Here is an 18,552-nt window from a genome sequence, read left to right as displayed (position 1 = left end):
CCAGCCTCATTTCCCTCACTCTCCTCTCCATTCACCAGTACAAGGGCCAGTGGCCCCCTCAAGTGCCCCTGGGCCTTTGTTCAGGCTGTCCTCTGGGACTGCAATACCATCTCAGGCTCCCTGTGCCAGGTTTTTACTCCTGTGAGTCCTTGGCTGACATCTTTTCCATCAGGATGTCTTTCAGATGACTTAATAGGTGCTCATTAAATACAGGCCTACCATGGAGATATTGTGGGTTCGTTACCAGACCACTGCAATAAAGCGAGTCTCACACATTTTTTGGTTTCCCGGTACATATAAAAGTTACATTTACACCATACTGTAGTCCATTAAGTGTGCAATACCATTGTCTAAAAACACAGTATACATACCTTAATTAAAAATACCTTATTGCTAAAAAATGCTAACCATCATCTGAGCCTTCAGAAAGTCGTAATCTTTTTGCTGGTGGAGGGTCTTGGAAAAAAACGCAGTATCTGCAAAGCGCAATAAAGCAAGACACCATAAAATGGGGTATGCCTGTACTTACGTAATGAATGTCTTTTATTCATTTGGTTGCAGGTGTTGAGGATGCAGAAAATTGGCATGGAAAGCCAATGCCAAAAGAAAGAGCAGATGCAATTATCAAACTAATTGAGAGCCAGATAGAGACCAACAGGAATCTCGAACCAAAACCACCTATAGAAGACTCGCCTCAAATCACCATCACAGATATAGAAATGACCTCTCCACCTGCTTACGAAGGTGGTGACAAGGTAGGCAAACTGCTTTGTTCTGTGCTTTTCCTAAATACACACAACTCTTCGTTTACTCTGATCTCCACGGATGAACCAATTATTAGATGGTGTGACCTTTAAAGTTATAAGCAATAAAGATGGAGTTCTCTTTTACTATTTCTGTTTATTCTTTGATTTAAAATTTAACTTAGGTCTGAATTTTCTTATCAGTCAATCCCTACTTACTAGCACGCAGTGCTGTGCAGCTCTTCCTTGCTTCCTAAATTTAGTTTGTGGTCTGGCAGTCAACCATGCATGAAGCGGCCACAATTCTGTGACTATGCTAAGGATGGGGCCCTGGCTGGGCTGATCTTTTGAACGTACTCCCTGGATTACACAAGGAAGCAGGCCAATTCATCAAAGACCAATTCTTCAACGAGAAAACAAATTAGGCTTGAAACCCTGAACATAAAGCCTTTTTGTTATCATTTTTATATCCTACCTTCTGCTATATTACAGCAGACCCAAGATAGGCAGGGTCTTCAGGACCTAAGGAAACAAGGTGGCAAACCTGGGAGGAATAAAATATTTTCTGACCCTTTTTAATTTTTTAATTTTTTATTTATTTTTTGTGTGTGTGAGGAAGATCAGCCCTGAGCTAAGATCTGATGCCAATCTTCCTCTTTTTCTTTTTTTGCTTGAGGAAGGTTAGCCCTGCGCTAACATCCATGCCAGTCTTCCTCTACTTTATATGGGATGCTGCCACTGCATGGCTTGCCAAGCGGTGTGTCGGTGTGTGCTTGGGATCCGAACCTGCGAACCCTCAGGCCACTGCAGCGGACCACGTGCACTTTACCGCTACGCCACCGAGCCGGCCCCTCTGACCCTTTTTTAGTTTCCTTATTTATTTGGGGACATTTTGAGTGTTGCTTATGTTTTCTTAGCCTGGTAATATGGGTTAAAAATAAATGAATTGACTACTCGAGAAATTAAAAAACAGAAAGGAAAAGAAAGGTGTTAATAAGGAAAAGCACATATTAACAAAGAAAGGGTACTTTGGCAATATGTGTTAACACTTCAGCTGTTCACACCCTTCAAATTAGCAGTGCAATTCATAGGAATTTATCCTACAGAAATACCTGTGCAAGTGTGCAGATATGTCTGTCAGAATGATTGTTGATTGCAGCATTGATTATCATGACAAAATTGGAAACAACACAGCAAGAGGCTAAGAGCTCGCCTAAATTATTATTAAAATTTTTTAAAGTTGCAAAGCAACTTTAAATTCTGTTTTTGTGTAGAAAATCTTAAAAGGGGACATCAGATATTATTGAAAGGCATTGAAAAGTATATTTGGAGAAATGACACAAATTGAAGTATTTATCTCTGGAAGGTGGGATTACAGGAACTTTTCATTTTTTTAAAAGAAGTGTATATATTTTACGAATAGGAAAAATTAAGGAAGCAGGTTAGTTCATAAAAAAATCAATGAATTAAAAAATAAGTCACATTAATACACAAATCTAAGAGTTGGCTCTCTGAATTACTAATACAGTAGACAAGCCATTAGCTACCCTACTTAAAGAGATAAAATCCATAAATGTATAAAGTTAGTCATTAGAGGAGATAACCACAGATTGGGAAAACGTTCAGAGAATTATGAGAAAATTATACAACTCTATGCTAATTGGTATGAAAACCTGTAAAAAACGATGGGCCATTTTTTTGGAATACAGAAAATATCAAAATTGACTAAAAAAGTTACAAAAGACTTAAGTAAATCAACAGCCATAGAAAAAATTGAGAAAACTGTCCAAAAGTTATACCTCTAAAGTGCCAGGCTGGGCCGGCCCCGTGGCTTAGCGGTTAAGTGTGCGCACTCTGCTACTGGCAGCCTGGGTTCGGATCCCGGGCGCGCACCGACGCACCGCTTCTCCGGCCATGCTGAGGCCACGTCCCACATGCAGCAACTAGAAGGATGTGCAACTATGACATACAACTATCTACTGGGGCTTTGGGAAAAAAAAAAAACAAAGGAGGAGGATTGGCAGTAGATGTTAGCTCAGAGCCAGTCTTCCTCAGCAAAAAGAGGATTAGCATGGATGTTAGCTCAGGGCTGATCTTCCTCACAAAAAAATAAAAATAAAAAAAAATAAAGTGCCAGGCTCACCAAATTACAAGAGGCACTTATTTTTAACCTTGAAGGAATGGGTGATTCCTAGGCTATTTCAGACCCCCCTGAATGTGGAGAAAGACAAAAGCATCACTCCAATTCATTTATAAAGCCAAAACATGACAAAGCTGGCCCAAAGGAAAAAGCTACAGTCCAATCTCACTTAACGAACGTTAATGTAAAAATTCTAAATAAAACATTTGCCAATCTCAACTCCATTAATACATTAAAAGGAGTATATGAATCAGTGAAGTTCAAATTAGTAATGCAAATGATTCATCAGTATTAGGCGGGGGGAAATTATGATCATTTCTATTCCTGGAAAACAAAAGCAGTTCATAAAATTCATTCGTTCTTGTTTCTTTTTTTTTTTTTTAAACCTTGTAGTGAAACAGAATAGGACTGGTAAGGTACTTCACTTCGATTCTTGATCTAGATATCTTAAACCTGGAGCTCTCTTTGTACCTTAACATTCATCTGTCAGAGAGTCAGCCCCACTCTGGAAGTGCTAGCCAATGTGGTTAAATAACAGAATAAAAGACTCAGTCCTGACAAGGCGAAGGCAAGCCAAGCATCGTCTGCAGGTGATAGGGTTGTATGCCTGGAAAACCCAAGAGAGTCAAGTGGAAATGGTTAGAAATGAGAGTCCAGTAAGAGAGCTTGTAGCAAAACTAATATACAAGGGCTAATTCCTTTCTTATGTTAACAAGATGGAGAGCTGATCCCTTTTATAGTGGCAATAAAAACTAAATTAACTAAAGATAAACTTAAATATCCAAGATCTATATAGAGATTCTTCTAAAATGAAAGCCCTAAAAGAAGCCTGCATGCCTTGTGTGTATGAGATGCTCACCAACTGTCTGTGCATAGACCGTTCCTGAAAGGATGCTGCACAAACCTGTCATTTGCACTTACCTCTGGGGAGGGGAACTGGGTGGTTGGGGGACAGGAGAGTGGGAGGAAGATGGCATCTTCACTGGGTATCCTTTCATAACTTGTATTTTGTACTGTCTACATGAATTGCCTATTTTTAAAAATATTAAGCGTTTGGATGAATGAACAAAGACAAATAAATGAGGCAAACTTTGTTTTTATAACAGCTTTATTAAGATATAACTCCCTGTATAATCCACCCATTTGAAGTGTACAGTTCAATGGTTTTTAGCATATTGACAGAATTGTGCAACCATCACCACACTCAATCGTATAACATTTCCATCACCCCAGAGAGAAATCTCATACCCGTTAGCAGTCACTCTTCATTTCCCCTCCCCCAGACCCTAGTAACCACTAATCTACTTTCTGTCTCTGTGGATTTTCCTATTCCAGACATTTCATATAAATGGAATCATATAATGTGTCAACTTTCATGTCTGACTTATTTCACTTCGCACAATGTTCTCAAGGTTCATCTGTGTTGTGGCATGTACAGTACTCCATTTTATGGATATACCATACATTTTGTTTATCCATTCATCTGTTGATGGACAGACATTTCGTTTGTTTCTACCTTTTGGCTATTGTGAATAATGCTGCTTTGAACATATGTGTACAAGTTTTTGTATAGGTGTATTTTTCTCTTGGGTCTATACTAGGAGTAGAATTACTGGGCTGTATGGTGATTCTATGTTTAACATTTTGAGGAAATACTAAACCTTGTTTTTTAATAGTAAAGCTCAATATTATAAAGATGTCAGTTCTCCCCTGAATTAATCTATAAATTCAGTCCAATCTCAAACAATATCCTAATGGAATTCTTTGTTACTAATATTATGATTCTAAGGGTCTATATTTTAATTTTTGTAGTGAGTATTATCAGTTTTATAGTTAAAAAGTCACAGAGGCATTTGTGTTTTGGGAAATTTAAATTTTTTAATCAACTATACAAATGGGACAGAAAAATAAATTCATTTTTGAGAAATTGATACCCAATGAGCCATGTATGGATTTAAGATTGGCTAGCAGTCCATGTTTATGACCCTAAAGGAGATTATTGATGAATCACTAATTTGCTTTCTTCGTTAAGATAGATGGCAATTGGTAATTCTATAAAATTCCACCTTCCTTCTAAATCCATTCTAAGAAACTCTACTGTTTGACTCTTCCAGATAGCTACTCGGAAAGCATGTGGTTTGGCTCTGGCTAAGCTGGGCCATGCAAACGATAGAGTCGTTGTGCTGGATGGTGACACCAAGAACTCTACCTTCTCCGATATATTCAAGAAGGAGCACCCTGAGCGGTTCATTGAGTGTTTTATTGCTGAGCAAAATATGGTGTGTGTGCTGTGGGTGTCCCCCTTGGGTCTTCTCATTGACTAACGGTGGCCCACTGGAGACAGGAGGCCCAGCCTGCATTACAGTTTCTTTCCATTTATAAAGGCAAAGAAACTGGAGAAAAAAACGTCTCTGGGGAAACAGGTAGAGAGTAGCTGGGCGGAGTCTGAGGGGTGGTTTCTGGGACTGCTGGGAGGGGCATGTTGGACTGCCTGGCACTCTCTCCAGGCAGGCTGAGGGCAGCAGGCCGAGGGCCACAGCCATCTGACCCTGGGCCTCCAGGCCCAAAGCATCTGAGCTCCCTAGTAGCTCTAGGTGGCCCTGGACTTTCTGCCCAGCCCAGCCCACAACCAGGCAATCCTGCAGCCACCCAGAGGTCAGTAGGTTGAGAGAGCTACAAGGGACCTCTCCACTGTAGCATGGGGCCTAATATATCCTAGATTTTCAAATGTTGCACTAATTGCAGCCTCAAGAATGCCAATAGAGCTGTGGCCTTGGGTAAAACTGTTCTGCTTATCTATGTTTCAGTCTCTCCCTGGAGTGACATTAATGTAGGGAGTCTCTTATGCACGCACATAACCCCACACACCTCCCTCTCAAGAGAGAAAGGAGTTAATATGAGTAAATGCCTTAACTTCTAAAGCTCTGTGCCAGTGCAGATGACAATACACATCTATCTTCACATCATAGAGGCCAGAAACAGCACCGGCCAGAAAACTATGGGCCAGCAGGTCTCACGTGACCACCAGACAGATTTTATTTGGAACAAGTAGTATTGACAGATTTTTTAGGTTAGTTGCCAGCTTTTAAAAATCAGATTTTATATAGAATCCAAATTTCGGGATTCTCTTGAAGAATGGGAAGATCTGGCAACACTGGGACAGCATTCCCTCCTGGCACCAGTTGGCTGGAGCCAAGCAGGGCCCTATTTAGATGGGCGTCCACAGTTGGCCCCCTTGTTCACTCATGGTGCTTCTCTGGCCTGTCATTGGTGAATTTAAGCCCTCCTGTTCAGTGAAGTAGCTCATTGCAATTTTAAGAATATGTACATTTTTCTGTGGGTCTTAACTAAGCTATTTCCATTTTGGATGGAGAAAAACACAATCCATAATTTTCTCAATTGAGCCTTATCTCAAAAAGCTTGCTCCCCAACCCATTGATTCTTGCAGTCAGCAACCATATACTCTGTCCCTACTGATGTGTTCTCACAGTTGGAAGAAAACTTGTAAAGAAGTGGCCAGCAGGTAGTATCCACTGCCGTGGTGAAACTAGTGGCTACAGTAAGAGCATGACTAGGGCTAACAGGGACAGCCTCTTGGAAGAGGTGACATTTAAGCTGAGAATTAAGTGACAAGGAATCAGTCATGCACAGATCTGGGGGATGGCATTCCCAGCATAGGGCACAGGATTTGAGATGTTTAGGGAGCAGAAGAAAGGGCAGAGTGGCAGAAGCATTGTGAGTACAGAAGGAAATTGGCTCAGAAAGGTCGCCAGGGGCCAAATCATATGGGGCTTTTAAGGGCCACTTTCAGCATCTCAGGTTCTCTTGCAGTTTGCTGGGAAACCACTGGAGAGCTTTAAGCGGCAAAGCAACATGATGCGTTTTACGGAACCCTGCAGTGTGGAGAATAGCTTGTTGAGGGATGTGAGGAGGTGGTGACAGGAGATGGTGACTTGGACCAGGACAGTAGCTGTGGGGTTGGAGAGAAGGAGACTCATGGAGAATCTGCCTTGGCAGGAGAGCCAGCAGGAGGCCACAGTGTAGAGGGTCAGGGCAGGAACCAAGGCTGGCACTAGGACGTGGGCCAGAGCACCTGGGTGCAGAGTGGTGTCGCTTCCGGAGCTCAGTTTGGGCCCTGGGGGTCAGGGTACCTGTTAGACATGGTGGGGCAGGGGGTCAGGTAGGCGAATAGGTAGCTCAGTTGTCTTCAAATGGGTTTGCTCTTCAAACTGCTGAATGTGTTTTTCTAAACTATGTATCCTTCTGCCTAGTTTTAAGTTAACATCTAAATTTTTTGTGACAAATTTAAGTAGTTGCAAACAAAGGATATAATTTCCCATATATTGAAATCTGTGACACTTTTTTTTTTTGGTGAGGAATATCAGCCCTGAGCTAACATCCATGCTAATCCTCCTCTTTTTGCTGAGGAAGACTGGCTCTGAGCTAACATCTATTGCCAGTCCTCCTCTTTTTCCCCAAAGCCCCAGTAGATAGTTGTATGCCATAGTTGCACATCCTTCTAGTTGCTGTATGTGGGACGCATGGCCGGAGAACCAGTGTGTCGGTGCGCGCCCAGGATCCGAACCCAGGCCGCCAGTAGCAGAGTGCACGCACTTAACCACTAAGCCACGGGGCTGGCCCTGTGACACTTATAATATTCAAATCATCCAATTAAATATTACATGAAGACTGTCTTTGTCAGAAATTAAATCCCCTTTTGTACTTGAATTCTTATTTTTATTCTATTTCCCCAACGTTTTTATGCATGAAAGCCTTTTATTGATAGTTCTATTCTTCTCTGCAACAAAAATATGCATATATATTGATAGTTTTTTAAGATTTTCCTATGTCCATAGGCCTTGGAGAATTATAACTTTTTTCTTCTGGATTGAGCTAGGGTTATAATTATTAGCTTGTTTATCGATAGATAAGTATATTTATAGCTTGACTAGGACAAGATTCAGAACAAAATCTATTCGTATTTTCATGACGTAAGTGCTAAGAAACCTTATTCACGTAAATTGAAGTTGATGGGAATGGAAGGATTTGTGTAGGAATGTCTGTCATTCAATTCTTTGAACTCCTTCCCAGTTACAAGCCAAAAACCACACAGTAGTCTTTTATTTAAAGTTGTTTGTGAAAAATTATTTGTAAGGAGTTGACGTTTCCATTAGGTTCTCTTTCAATTTTGTTGAAAGAAAAGAATTGGAAAACACCTGGCTTACAAAAGAATTTATCCAATCATTTGAGTCCTTCACTTTCTCAGTGCTGCTGTGGTTATTTCAAATTGTCCATTTTGTTTTGATCTGGAGATTTTACGCTCCAAGGATGTTGCCCCACTGTAGGAGTGGTGAGAGAGTGCCTTTTTGTGGTTAGGTTGCTGGAAGGTGATTGTTAGGGACACAGTGGGAAAGGAAGCCACAGGCCCTTTCCCCTGCAGACCAATGTGGAGTCAAGGATCTTGACATTGAAACCAGCCATGGCCATGTGCCCTTTGGAAGCCTGGTGTTCCTGGGGAGGTGAGGAATAGTGACTTAAAGCGTGGGTTATTAGCATAATGCGGCTCTGAGTCAGGGCAGTTGAACTGCATGTGAGTTCCCAGCAGAAGGGCAAATGAGGAAGGGTGTGACCCGGTGTCCCAGGACTCAGTCCAGCAGGAGGCGGCAGGCGGAAGAGGCGTGCCTTCCAGCAGATGCAGCAGGGGCAGGAGCAGCAATGTCCAGTGAGGCAGATCTGTTCTGCAGAATGCTACTGAGAGGTCAAATATGATGCAAACGGAGGTCAGACGACCTCTTGGCATTTGGCAGCTTCCAGGTCCCTCATGGGACTGGCAGCCTAGATGAGGGAGGCTGGGCAGAGAGTGGGAAATGAGAAAGTAAGGATGGTGGGAGAAGTCTTTTGTGAGGGAGAACATAGATGAAGGGCAATCTCTGCAGAGGAAGGACGAAGTGGAGTTAGGAGGGTGAAGATGGAAGATACTAGCACATGTTCCAATGGTGAGAGAATGACCCAAGAGAAAGGGAGAGACAAATTGAATACAGGAGGGAAGGGATAATTGCACAGGCGGAGATGCCCTTGAGAAAGCAAGAGAAGGACAAGATTGAGCATGGCAAGTGGGCCTTAAGTCAGTGCAGGGCCACTGTGTCTCCTAGCAGCACAGGGTAGGGGGGCAGTTGGGCAGATGGGAGAGCCTCCATCGTTCAGATGTGTGAGGCGAGGGCACCGTGTGAGGGGGCAGGGAGAAAGGGGTGCAGAAGGTTTGGGAAGAGGAGAATGGGAAGGAGACTCACGAGGACTGCAGGGCAGCCTTGAGTGTCCTGAGCTTCCTCGTCTTAGGTTTGAAGGAGCCGAGTCAGCATTGTGATTCCTCTATGTTCAGGGGACGCTGTGGGTTTGCCAGGTTTGGGGTTTACCCAGGTACATGCCTGGGAGGGTGGCAAAGCAGAGGGGTGTGGGGAGTAGGGATTATCCTGGGAACCACACACTATACACTGGGTGAGGGAAGGGGGGTCGGGGAGGAGTGATGGGCACGGGGTCCAGGGATGTTCAGATTGACCTTTGTGTTGCAGGTGAGCGTGGCACTGGGATGTGCCACCCGTGGTCGGACCATTGCTTTTGCTAGCACCTTCGCTGCCTTTTTGACCCGAGCATTTGATCAGATCCGGATGGGAGCTATCTCTCAAAGCAACATCAACCTTATTGGGTCCCACTGCGGGGTATCCGTAGGTATGAGTTCTCAATGCCATCATCTTGATAGCCTTCTTCCTTTACAGAGAAAGATCAGCATGTAAGCGGTTGAACCGCCAATTACGGATTCTATATCGTAATCTCTTTTAACAAAAGACATGTTGTGTTTTAAAAGTTCCAGACATCCTGGGTAACTTTTGAGTGATCTCGACATTACTGTGAAGTGCTCACTCTCAGTCATTGAGAAATAATGATCTGTCCTGAGTGCCTCTTACATGTTGAGCTGCACACTGGGTACAAATTGGGCCACCCCAGTGTCACAGAAATCCTTTCTGCTCTCGTGGTCGCCTTAGTCTAAGTGGGGACAAGCAGCACGGGCACAGGAAAGTGAGGAGTGCAGCCTGCCAGGGCTCTGCCTGGGCTGAGCACCCTGGGCAGGTAGAATGGGAAGCCTTGAGGAGCCTGATGCAGAGGAGTGAGGCTGAGGAAAATGCTGCTCTTGGGGCATTACCCTGGCAGGATGGGCTAGATGGAGACAACAGGAAGTAGAGAAGCCAGAAAGAGGTTGAAATACGATGTGCATTAGCAGTGGATAGAAAATAAGAGTGAATCTGAGAGAGTCTGAAGAAGGAAGTAAACGTTGCTGACAGATGGAGGAGTCCGAAATTGCATGAAGAGCAAAACCTGTCTCTAGTTTCTTGCCTGGGAAGTGTCAGGTCATTGAGTTCATGAATGATAGAAATGAGGACTTGGGAAAGATGAGGTGCCTGATGTGCCTGTGGTAGGGCAGGCCATCTAGGTAGATGTGACAGCTTACGTTTGCTGCTAGAATGCTGGGTAAGAGGGGAGGGGAGGGCTGGAAGGGCACATTTGGGAGTTATCTTTGGGACTTCCTGGGAGAACTAGACTGGCTAAGAAGTCTCCAGATGGGCCAGATGCAGGGGGAGAGAGTGGAGTGAAGGGAAAAGAGGGCCAGCAGCATTTCAGGGCTGGGCCAGGCAAAGGGCCTAGGCAGGGGTCCGGGGTCTTTGCCTGGGGCTGGGTGCAGTGTAAGTTTTAAATCAATCAGCTAGGGGCCGGCCCTGTGGCGTAGGCGGTTAGGTGCGCGCACTCCACTGCTGGCGGCCAGGGTTCGGATCCCAGGCGTGCCCCGACACACTGCTTGTCAGGCCATGCTGTGGCGGCGGGAATGGAGGAAGATGGGCATGGATGTTGGCTCAGGGCCGGTCTTCCTCAGAAAAAAGAGGAGGATTGGCATGGATGTTAGCTCAGGGCTGATCTTCCTCACTCACTCACACACACACACACACACACACACACACACACACACAATAAATAGATAAACAAACAAATAAATAAATAAATGTATTTAAAAAGAAATCAGTCAGCTAAGTGATGAAGTGGCTCTAGGTCCAACCCAGAGGAGCCAGGCTTCTGAGGTTAGACAGTTGTCCCAGGCAAGGGGCATTGTGCACCATGACAGTCCCCTTCCTAACTGGAAGAACTAGGCCACCCTGGTGTACATTGGGCTTTCTCTTTCCACAGTATTTCTGGCTGGAAACTCTGTTCCCAAACACACCCTAAGGCCCCCTTAGTTACAACAGCACCCCAGGTGTGCCCCAGAGGTATGTTATGCTCAGCTACTTTGAAGACATTGAGAAATGAATAAGACCACTTCAATCTGAAAACCCCAGTCTCTTGATGGAGAAGATAGAACAGCAGAAAAGGAAGGACAGAGCCTGAGGGGACCCTCCTAAGGAGAAGAGGACAGGGCCAGAGACTTGGTGGGGCTGACTCAGCCGCCGGTGCTCTGGGAGAAGAGCATCGAGTCACCTCAGACAGCGGTGCCCAGTGACGGAGTACCAAAGGTTGGCAAGGGTCAGGGCCAAGAAGAGACCACTGGTATGTTGATCTGGAAGGTCAATTAGGAGTCTAACCCAGAGTGTCACAGTGATGTCTCCAGGGAGATATATGTGTGACAGCTTGTTATAATTATAAGGCAATATAGTGACAGAAGAACTGGATGGTTTTGTAGGGCTCTGCTACAGTTGTAGGCCCCCTGTGGCAGTAAGTGCTGTTGCTTATCCAGCAGAGGGCAGGTTCCTAGTTGGGTCTTGCTCATGTTCTTGTTGGGCCGTGGCTTTGCTTTCTCAGGTGAAGATGGCCCCTCCCAGATGGCCCTGGAGGATCTGGCCATGTTCCGAGCTGTTCCCAACTGCACTGTTTTCTATCCAAGTGACGCTGTCTCGACGGAGCATGCTATTTTCCTGGCGGCCAATACCAAGGTATTTTTAAGGGGACACTGGTTCTGACAGAAAATGCTTCTGGGCTCTGCTGTTAGTTGGTACTGATGGTTGGATTTTCCCCATTTTTTCTCAGCATAAGGGTAATAGATATTCATTATAGAGAATTTGGTTGTAGGATTCCTTTTAAAAATAGAACCCTTATCAAAAAAAAAAGGTGATTAAGCACATAGAACATGAAATCATTCAACAAACAGTGCAGAAAGACCCTGAACAACACCTGATGGCTCATATCGGGCAAGGCTCAGTGCAAGAAGAGGAAGCACTGTGGGGACAGGGAGCCGCTGGCAGAGCTGAGGGAGTGGCCTCCAGCAGTGAACTGTCAGGTGCTGGCCTTAGACACACCCTGTGCCGCCACCACTGCCTCATGACATCCAGAAAGCTGGAGAGTGGCCAGTTGTTCTCCACTGCAGACAGACCCTAGGGTCCCCAGCCAGCCCTCAGAAACAGCTTAGAAAGGCACGAGTATGGCTTCTGCCCTGCTTGCCCCTCCTGAAGTCTCTATGCAGGGGCATCAGATGGAGACAACCTAATTCCTGACCAGAACCCAGCTGCAGGGGAAGCTGGGGATTGGATCTTTACCTTTCTAACCGCTCCAACTAACAGTCACCAAACTCCCTCACCACCCAGCCCTGCACCTACCTGTGCCCCTGCACAGGCAACCCTGGGCACGGTTGGGGTGGGTCATGCGAGTTCCATTCTAAGCATTTCTAACACATTAGAGACGTACATTTCTTTGACTTTTTTTTACCTAAGTGGGCTCATGCTGTACAAATTACTATGTACTTGCTTTTTTACTTACTATATTCTGGAAATTGTTTTATGCCTGTGCATATACAGAGCGATCTCATATGTGCTGGAGGATTCCATTTATAGAAAGTTCAGAAGAGGCAAAACAAAGCTGTGGTGATAGAAATCAGAATAGAGATTGCTTCTCGGGTGGGAGAGTGGCTGGATAGAGGCACGAGAGAACTTTCTGGGCAGGTGCAAATGCTGTCCAGATTCAAGTGATGGTTACATGATATATATTTCTGTCAGAACTTATGGAGCGCCCAGCTTATATAAATGGTTTATAATGTGTGAATGGATGAACAAAAGCAATGTTTCTAAATTAATGTATTAGTTTATAATGTCTGATTTAAATAGGTATGTAAATAAACGTACTTTAGACATTTGAGTATTCATTTATACTCCTGTTTACGTGTTCAAGTTCATAAAAAAAGTATTTACATCTTCTCATTGGGAAAATAGTCATTTTATGTTCTGGTGCTTAAGGTATTTCTAAGGATGAAGCATTACAAGCTATTATGGCAAAAATCAATTGTTTATCATTGTGTTCTGGGCTTTCTAGTCAATATGAGTCAGTGCTCCTGCCATGAGTTTGTTTTCTGGAGACAGAATAGGTGTATTTGAGAAAGCTTTCCTAAAGTAGTGAATGTGACAGCATAGAAAGCTTGTCACTGAGAGCATCTGCCAGGGTCCTGCATCGGCTTTTGCCTGGCTCAGTAGTAACTGATAGGGTGAGACCTGACCTGTTTGCCAGGGGTTATAGATATTGATCCTTTATTCCAAAATGTACGCTTCATTTTTTTTTTTTGTGAGGAAGGTCAGCCCTGAGCTAACATCTATTGCCAATCCTCCTCCTTTTTTTTTTCTCCCCCCAAGCCCCAGGAGACAGTTGTATGTCATAGTTGCACATCCTTCTAGTTGCTGTATGTGGGACGCGGCCTCAGCATGGCCGGAGAATCGGCATGTTGGTGCACGCCCAGGATGAGAACCCGGGCCGCCAGTAGCGGAGTGCACGCACTTAACCGCCAAGCCACAGGGCCGGCCCCATACGCTTCATTTTTAGTAAAAAGAACTGTTCAGTCCTCCTCCCCCCTCCTCTTTTGTTTTTAAGGTTTATTAGTTGGAAATTTAGTTTGATTTTCTAAACTGTGGCTCTTGTTTTCGTTTATGCCCTAGGGGATGTGCTACATTCGGACCAGCCGACCGGAGACCGCAGTCATTTACAGCCCGCAAGAAAGCTTTGAGATTGGACAGGCCAAGGTAAGGCCAGAAGCTCTCCAGTGGCTTCTGGTACCATTTTGCGTGGAGAGAACTGTGCTCAAGCACTCAGGGTCCCCAAGGTCGTGGCTTCATCCTTTCTTTGCTCTCATTTTAAAAAACACAATCGTGATCTTTGCCTGCTTTTCCTCAGGAAGGACCATTCTACCAAAATCAGCCAAAACTCAACTTTCCTCCTTTCCCAATGGAGTCTCTCTTTGTTGAACTCTTTTTTTTTGGTGAGGAAGAGTAGCCCTGAGCTAACATCTGCCAATCCTCCTCTTTTTGCTAAGGGAGACTGGCCCTGGGCTGACATCCGTGCCCATCTTCCTCCACTTTATAGGGGGCGCCACCACAGCATGGCTTGACAGGTGGTGCGTCAGTGCACGCCTGGGATCCGAACCCCAGGCCGCCGCAGCAGAGCACACCCACTTAACCGCTATGCCACGGGCCGGCACCCCATAGCCACTCTTGAAGGAGCAACAGGTGACATCTGACTTGATTGCCAAGGGCTAGGCTGCTCTAGGATTCATAGTTGCTAGTGTTCAGAATGACTGTGTCTGAGCCTTGAATGGCTTTAGTGCTGCAGTAAAGTAGGTATATCCAGAACAGTCCACGGCCTGCCACTGGGTAGCTGGCCAACACTGAATGGAAAAGCTGCAGTGTTCACCTTCAGTGTTAACTACAGGTTCTGTTGTTCCCTGTACTCGCACATTTAAACTCAAGGCTGGGGCCGGCCCCGTGGCTTAGCGGTTAAGTGCGCGCGCTCCGCTGCTAGCGGCCCGGGTTCGGATCCTGGGCGCGCACCAACGCACCGCTTCTCCGGCCATGCTGAGGCCGCGTCCCACATACAGCAACTAGAAGCATGTGCAGCTATGACATACAACTATCTACTGGGGCTTTGGGGAAAAAAATAAATAAATAAAAATCTTTAAACTCAAGGCTGTATGTTTGCCTCGGGGGTGGGGGCTGGGGATCTCAATGACAGTCATGTGGTTCGTGGAGCTTTCTCATATCTCTTCTTTCCTTTTTTTCCCCTAATATTTTCCTTGTCCTGAGAAAATGAAGTAAATTTCCTGATGATAAAGGATGTGAGTTAAAATGTGTATGGTAATATGCATGGCATGGATCATTCGAGGGCTGGGTTTTGCAAAGGGGACACGTGTGTGTGTGTGTACACACATATGAAAAGGCTAGGACATTCTCAAAAAATGGAGTGGCTTAGAAGCCCTGAATAATCTGCACTGTCAGCAGATTATGCTTCTTAAGCTTCAGGGAAGCTATACAGAGTGATGAGATGAATAATTCCAGATGCCTTTGGTTCGGTGGCTTTGGAGGAAACAAACCTCTATGAAAAAAGGCCAGGGACCCCTGTCTTGCTTGCAGAATAGAAAGTGGTTGAGAGCATGGACTTTGATGTCAGACAGGCCTGGCTGCTGGTCTCAGCCCTTCCCTGGACAAGTCCCTCCTGCTCTGAGATTTGCTTTCCTCAGCTGCAGAATGGGCCAGTAACACTTGGGCCTGACAGGGCACTCAGGCATGCAAGGTGCTTAGCACAGAATGTCACAAATGCCCAAAACAGTCCCTATTAACATGTTCATCATCAGAGTCCACTCTATACCTACCCCAGCAAGGTGTCCAAGCGGTCCAGAGGTGGTGCCTTTCCAGAGCCCTCAGTGGCTGAGTCCCTGCTCTGGAGCACGTTGGCTGTACAACTTGCTTCTGGCCCTCTGCCTTTCAGATCCCAGTTTGAAATCCACCTTCTTTGATAAATTGGGTCATTTTGTATATGTATTGTATAAAAACAGTAATTTGGCACTGTCAGTCATGAGGAAAGGTAGATGAGTTTGTAAGCCAAACATGAAGTGAGGTTTATCAGAAAGAATGTGTCTTTGTCAGTACACTGATTCAGCCTTTTTTATAGTGACTTATTAAATTAGTAGGATCGGGGAAGAGCATGTAGCAGAATGTCCTCCACTTTGAGATGCGCTCTGTGGATAGTAACCACAGCATTTTTGTTTTGCGGGCACAATACCAGGTCGTCCGCCATAGTGACAGCGACAAGGTCACCGTTATTGGAGCTGGAGTTACTCTGCATGAAGCCTTAGCAGCTGCTGACGATCTTTGCAAGCAAGGTCAGTTGGTTGTTGCTGGCTGTTACAGTCCTAGCTGGAGAGAGGTAGGACTTGGGCTGCTTTCTGTGCCCCAATTGTTCTTTTTATTCTAAGTCTGCTTCATATACCAAGCTGGTTATTACTGCTCTCCAGATATTTCTGTCCGCGTCATCGACCTGTTTACTGTTAAACCCCTGGATGTTGCCACCATCATCTCCAGTGCAAAAGCTACAGGGGGCCGGATTATCACAGTAGAGGATCACTACCCAGAAGGTGTGTGGGAGCCTTGCTTTGGTGGGACTTGTTTTTGTTTTCCTTGATTGGAGGCATGCCATGCTCCTGGGTGTCATCTCCAGCCAGCCACTCACCCAACGACCTTTATGACTGACCTTAGCAAGTGTGTCGGTTTAGGGGTCTCTCACCCACCTATGCTGGCCCCCTAAGGATGGGGCCATGCACATACTCAGTCGTGTGTCCCCAGCACAGTGCCTGGTCCCTGGGTGGCCCAGTTGCAGCACAAAGGAGAGTCTAACTTGGCATTGTGGGCAGGGCAGGGTTGTGACAATTTCATAGTTGCTCTGGCATTTTGAATGATTGTTTGCCCCTCCCCCCAAAAAAATGGGAATAGTGCCTTATAAGCAGAGAATACAGCAAATGCAGAAAAGTGTGTGTGTGCCAGGGAGAGTGGGGGCTGGGCAGTGTTTGGCCTGGGAAGGTTAGGTGGGGCAGATGAGGGGATGGGGAGCTTCAGATGGTGACATGTCAGGGGCCCCACGAGCACACCCGTGATCCCCGGTGATCTCTGGAAGCACTCCCAGTGCCCTTACAGCTGAGGTTTATTACAGGGGAAGGGCACACACTGGGAACTATGAGGACAGAAGACACAGGTTGGTGGGGGAGAACCCCAGGCCTTAGGCCCCTCCCAGGAGGGGCCCACCGAGTGCTCTCCCTTCTCTAGCAGCGACATGTGAATCACTGGAGACCCAGGGAACCTACTCAAGACTCAGCGCCCCATGTTTGATTGGGAGCTGGTCACGCAGGGCCCCCTCTGCCAGGCACGCACCACACTTCCCAACTACCCGAGGAAAGCAGGTGCTGCCCATAAACCATCCTGTTCTGCAAAAGTCCAGGGGCAGGGACCGCCCTTAGCAGTAAGGAAAGCGTCATGGTGGCGTAGGGGACTTGGACCAGTCCACTCTCCAGGCGCCACCCACTCCCAAGGGCTGGGAGCAATCTGGAGCCCTGCAGTTGTGAATGAGAACTCTTCCGGCTAGTCAGGGAATGACTATTTACATGAATCAATGGCTAGTGAAAAATATTGGACCCTGGGAACCAACAAATTCAAAGGCCTCTATGTCATGGGGCCTTAAGGCTGACTAACCGCTTCCAGAACAGAGTCTAATGTCCCTTGCTTCCCCAGGTGGCATCGGGGAGGCTGTGTGTGCTGCTGTCTCCATGGAGCCTGACATCCTGGTCCATCAGCTGGCAGCACCAGGAGTGCCTCGGAGTGGGAAGCCAAGTGAGCTGCTGGATATGTTTGGAGTCAGTGCCAGACATATCATAGTGGCTGTGAAATCTATTTTAATGAACTAGAATAGCTGTTGGCTTTGGTCTTAAAAGACTGGCCTCTTTGCCTTACATTTATGTTTGTTGCCAAATCATCATTTAAATCTATACTGTTGTGCTTTGTTCTTAAAAGCAAGCAAGATAATTACCTCCCTGTTAAGCTGTAACTACATGTACTAGTGTAACTCTCATCTTTGAGTCATTAAAGTGGGTTATAAGGTTTTAAGTGACAGAATAGCTAACAAAACAACCACCTAATATCAAGTTTTCTGATGAGACTACAAGTAACTGAGGAACAACATAGGGTAACCATTTCTTAACTGGGTGTGTTTACCTCATGAGTAAAGACGATGTGAATCTAATTGTAGACTGCAGTCGGGTTGTGTGGCACTAGAGTGCCGTGCTGCCCACTGTGTCCCAGTCCAAGAGTCCCCGTGCTGCCCTCCTACCTGCAGCTTTCCTGGTACTGTGGGACTGCACTTGCCCTGCAGTTTCCTCCGCTGTCTGCCTTCATCTCCCCTCTACAGTGCAGAGGCTGTGGAACGGCAGCAGAAGCTCTTAGGATGTCCTGTGCCGCTTGCAGTGACTGTTCTGTGAAGAGAGGACACAACTAGTCTCCACACTGCACACTCTTATGAGGTCTCAGAAATATCTGATTTGCCCAGTGACCAAACCAAACTGTTAGCTTGATTATATTCATCTACTAAGGATACCAGTTAATGTTAATAAAGCATTTAAAAAGCAGCTGTTTTATTCTATTTGTGCCTTGCGTGTGTGATTTGGTTTCTCCTTGATAAAATCCTAAATAAGGAACTTCTATCTAAACCAGGAGAGAGAGGCATGTCCCCCAACAGCAAACCTGGGGAAGGGTACTGGCCGGGAGATGCACCGCTAGAGGACAGTGTATGGCCTGACAAGCCATCCTCGAGCCGACTCCTCCTTTCAGCTGTGAG

General features: G+C 45.7%; 1 protein-coding gene across 1 annotated transcript in view; it reads left to right on the top strand.

Moving 5' to 3' along the window:
• Positions 1-18,340, top strand: part of TKTL1 (transketolase like 1) — a 29,548-nt gene extending 11,208 nt beyond the window's left edge. The window contains exons 6-13 of the mRNA XM_004443327.3: positions 562-755; positions 4,998-5,162; positions 9,453-9,609; positions 11,725-11,855; positions 13,839-13,922; positions 15,958-16,054; positions 16,187-16,306; positions 17,454-18,340. Of these exons, the coding sequence (XP_004443384.1) occupies positions 562-755; positions 4,998-5,162; positions 9,453-9,609; positions 11,725-11,855; positions 13,839-13,922; positions 15,958-16,054; positions 16,187-16,306; positions 17,454-17,626 (1,121 nt within the window). The 3' untranslated portion in view covers positions 17,627-18,340. The remainder of the gene's footprint in view (positions 1-561; positions 756-4,997; positions 5,163-9,452; positions 9,610-11,724; positions 11,856-13,838; positions 13,923-15,957; positions 16,055-16,186; positions 16,307-17,453) is intronic.
• The last annotated feature ends 212 nt before the right edge of the window (positions 18,341-18,552 follow it).

Source organism: Ceratotherium simum, chromosome X (assembly GCF_057802395.1).
Source record: "Ceratotherium simum simum isolate JZ-2026a chromosome X, ASM5780239v1, whole genome shotgun sequence".
Lineage (NCBI taxonomy): Eukaryota > Metazoa > Chordata > Mammalia > Perissodactyla > Rhinocerotidae > Ceratotherium > Ceratotherium simum.
This window is presented reverse-complemented; position numbering and strand designations above follow the sequence as displayed.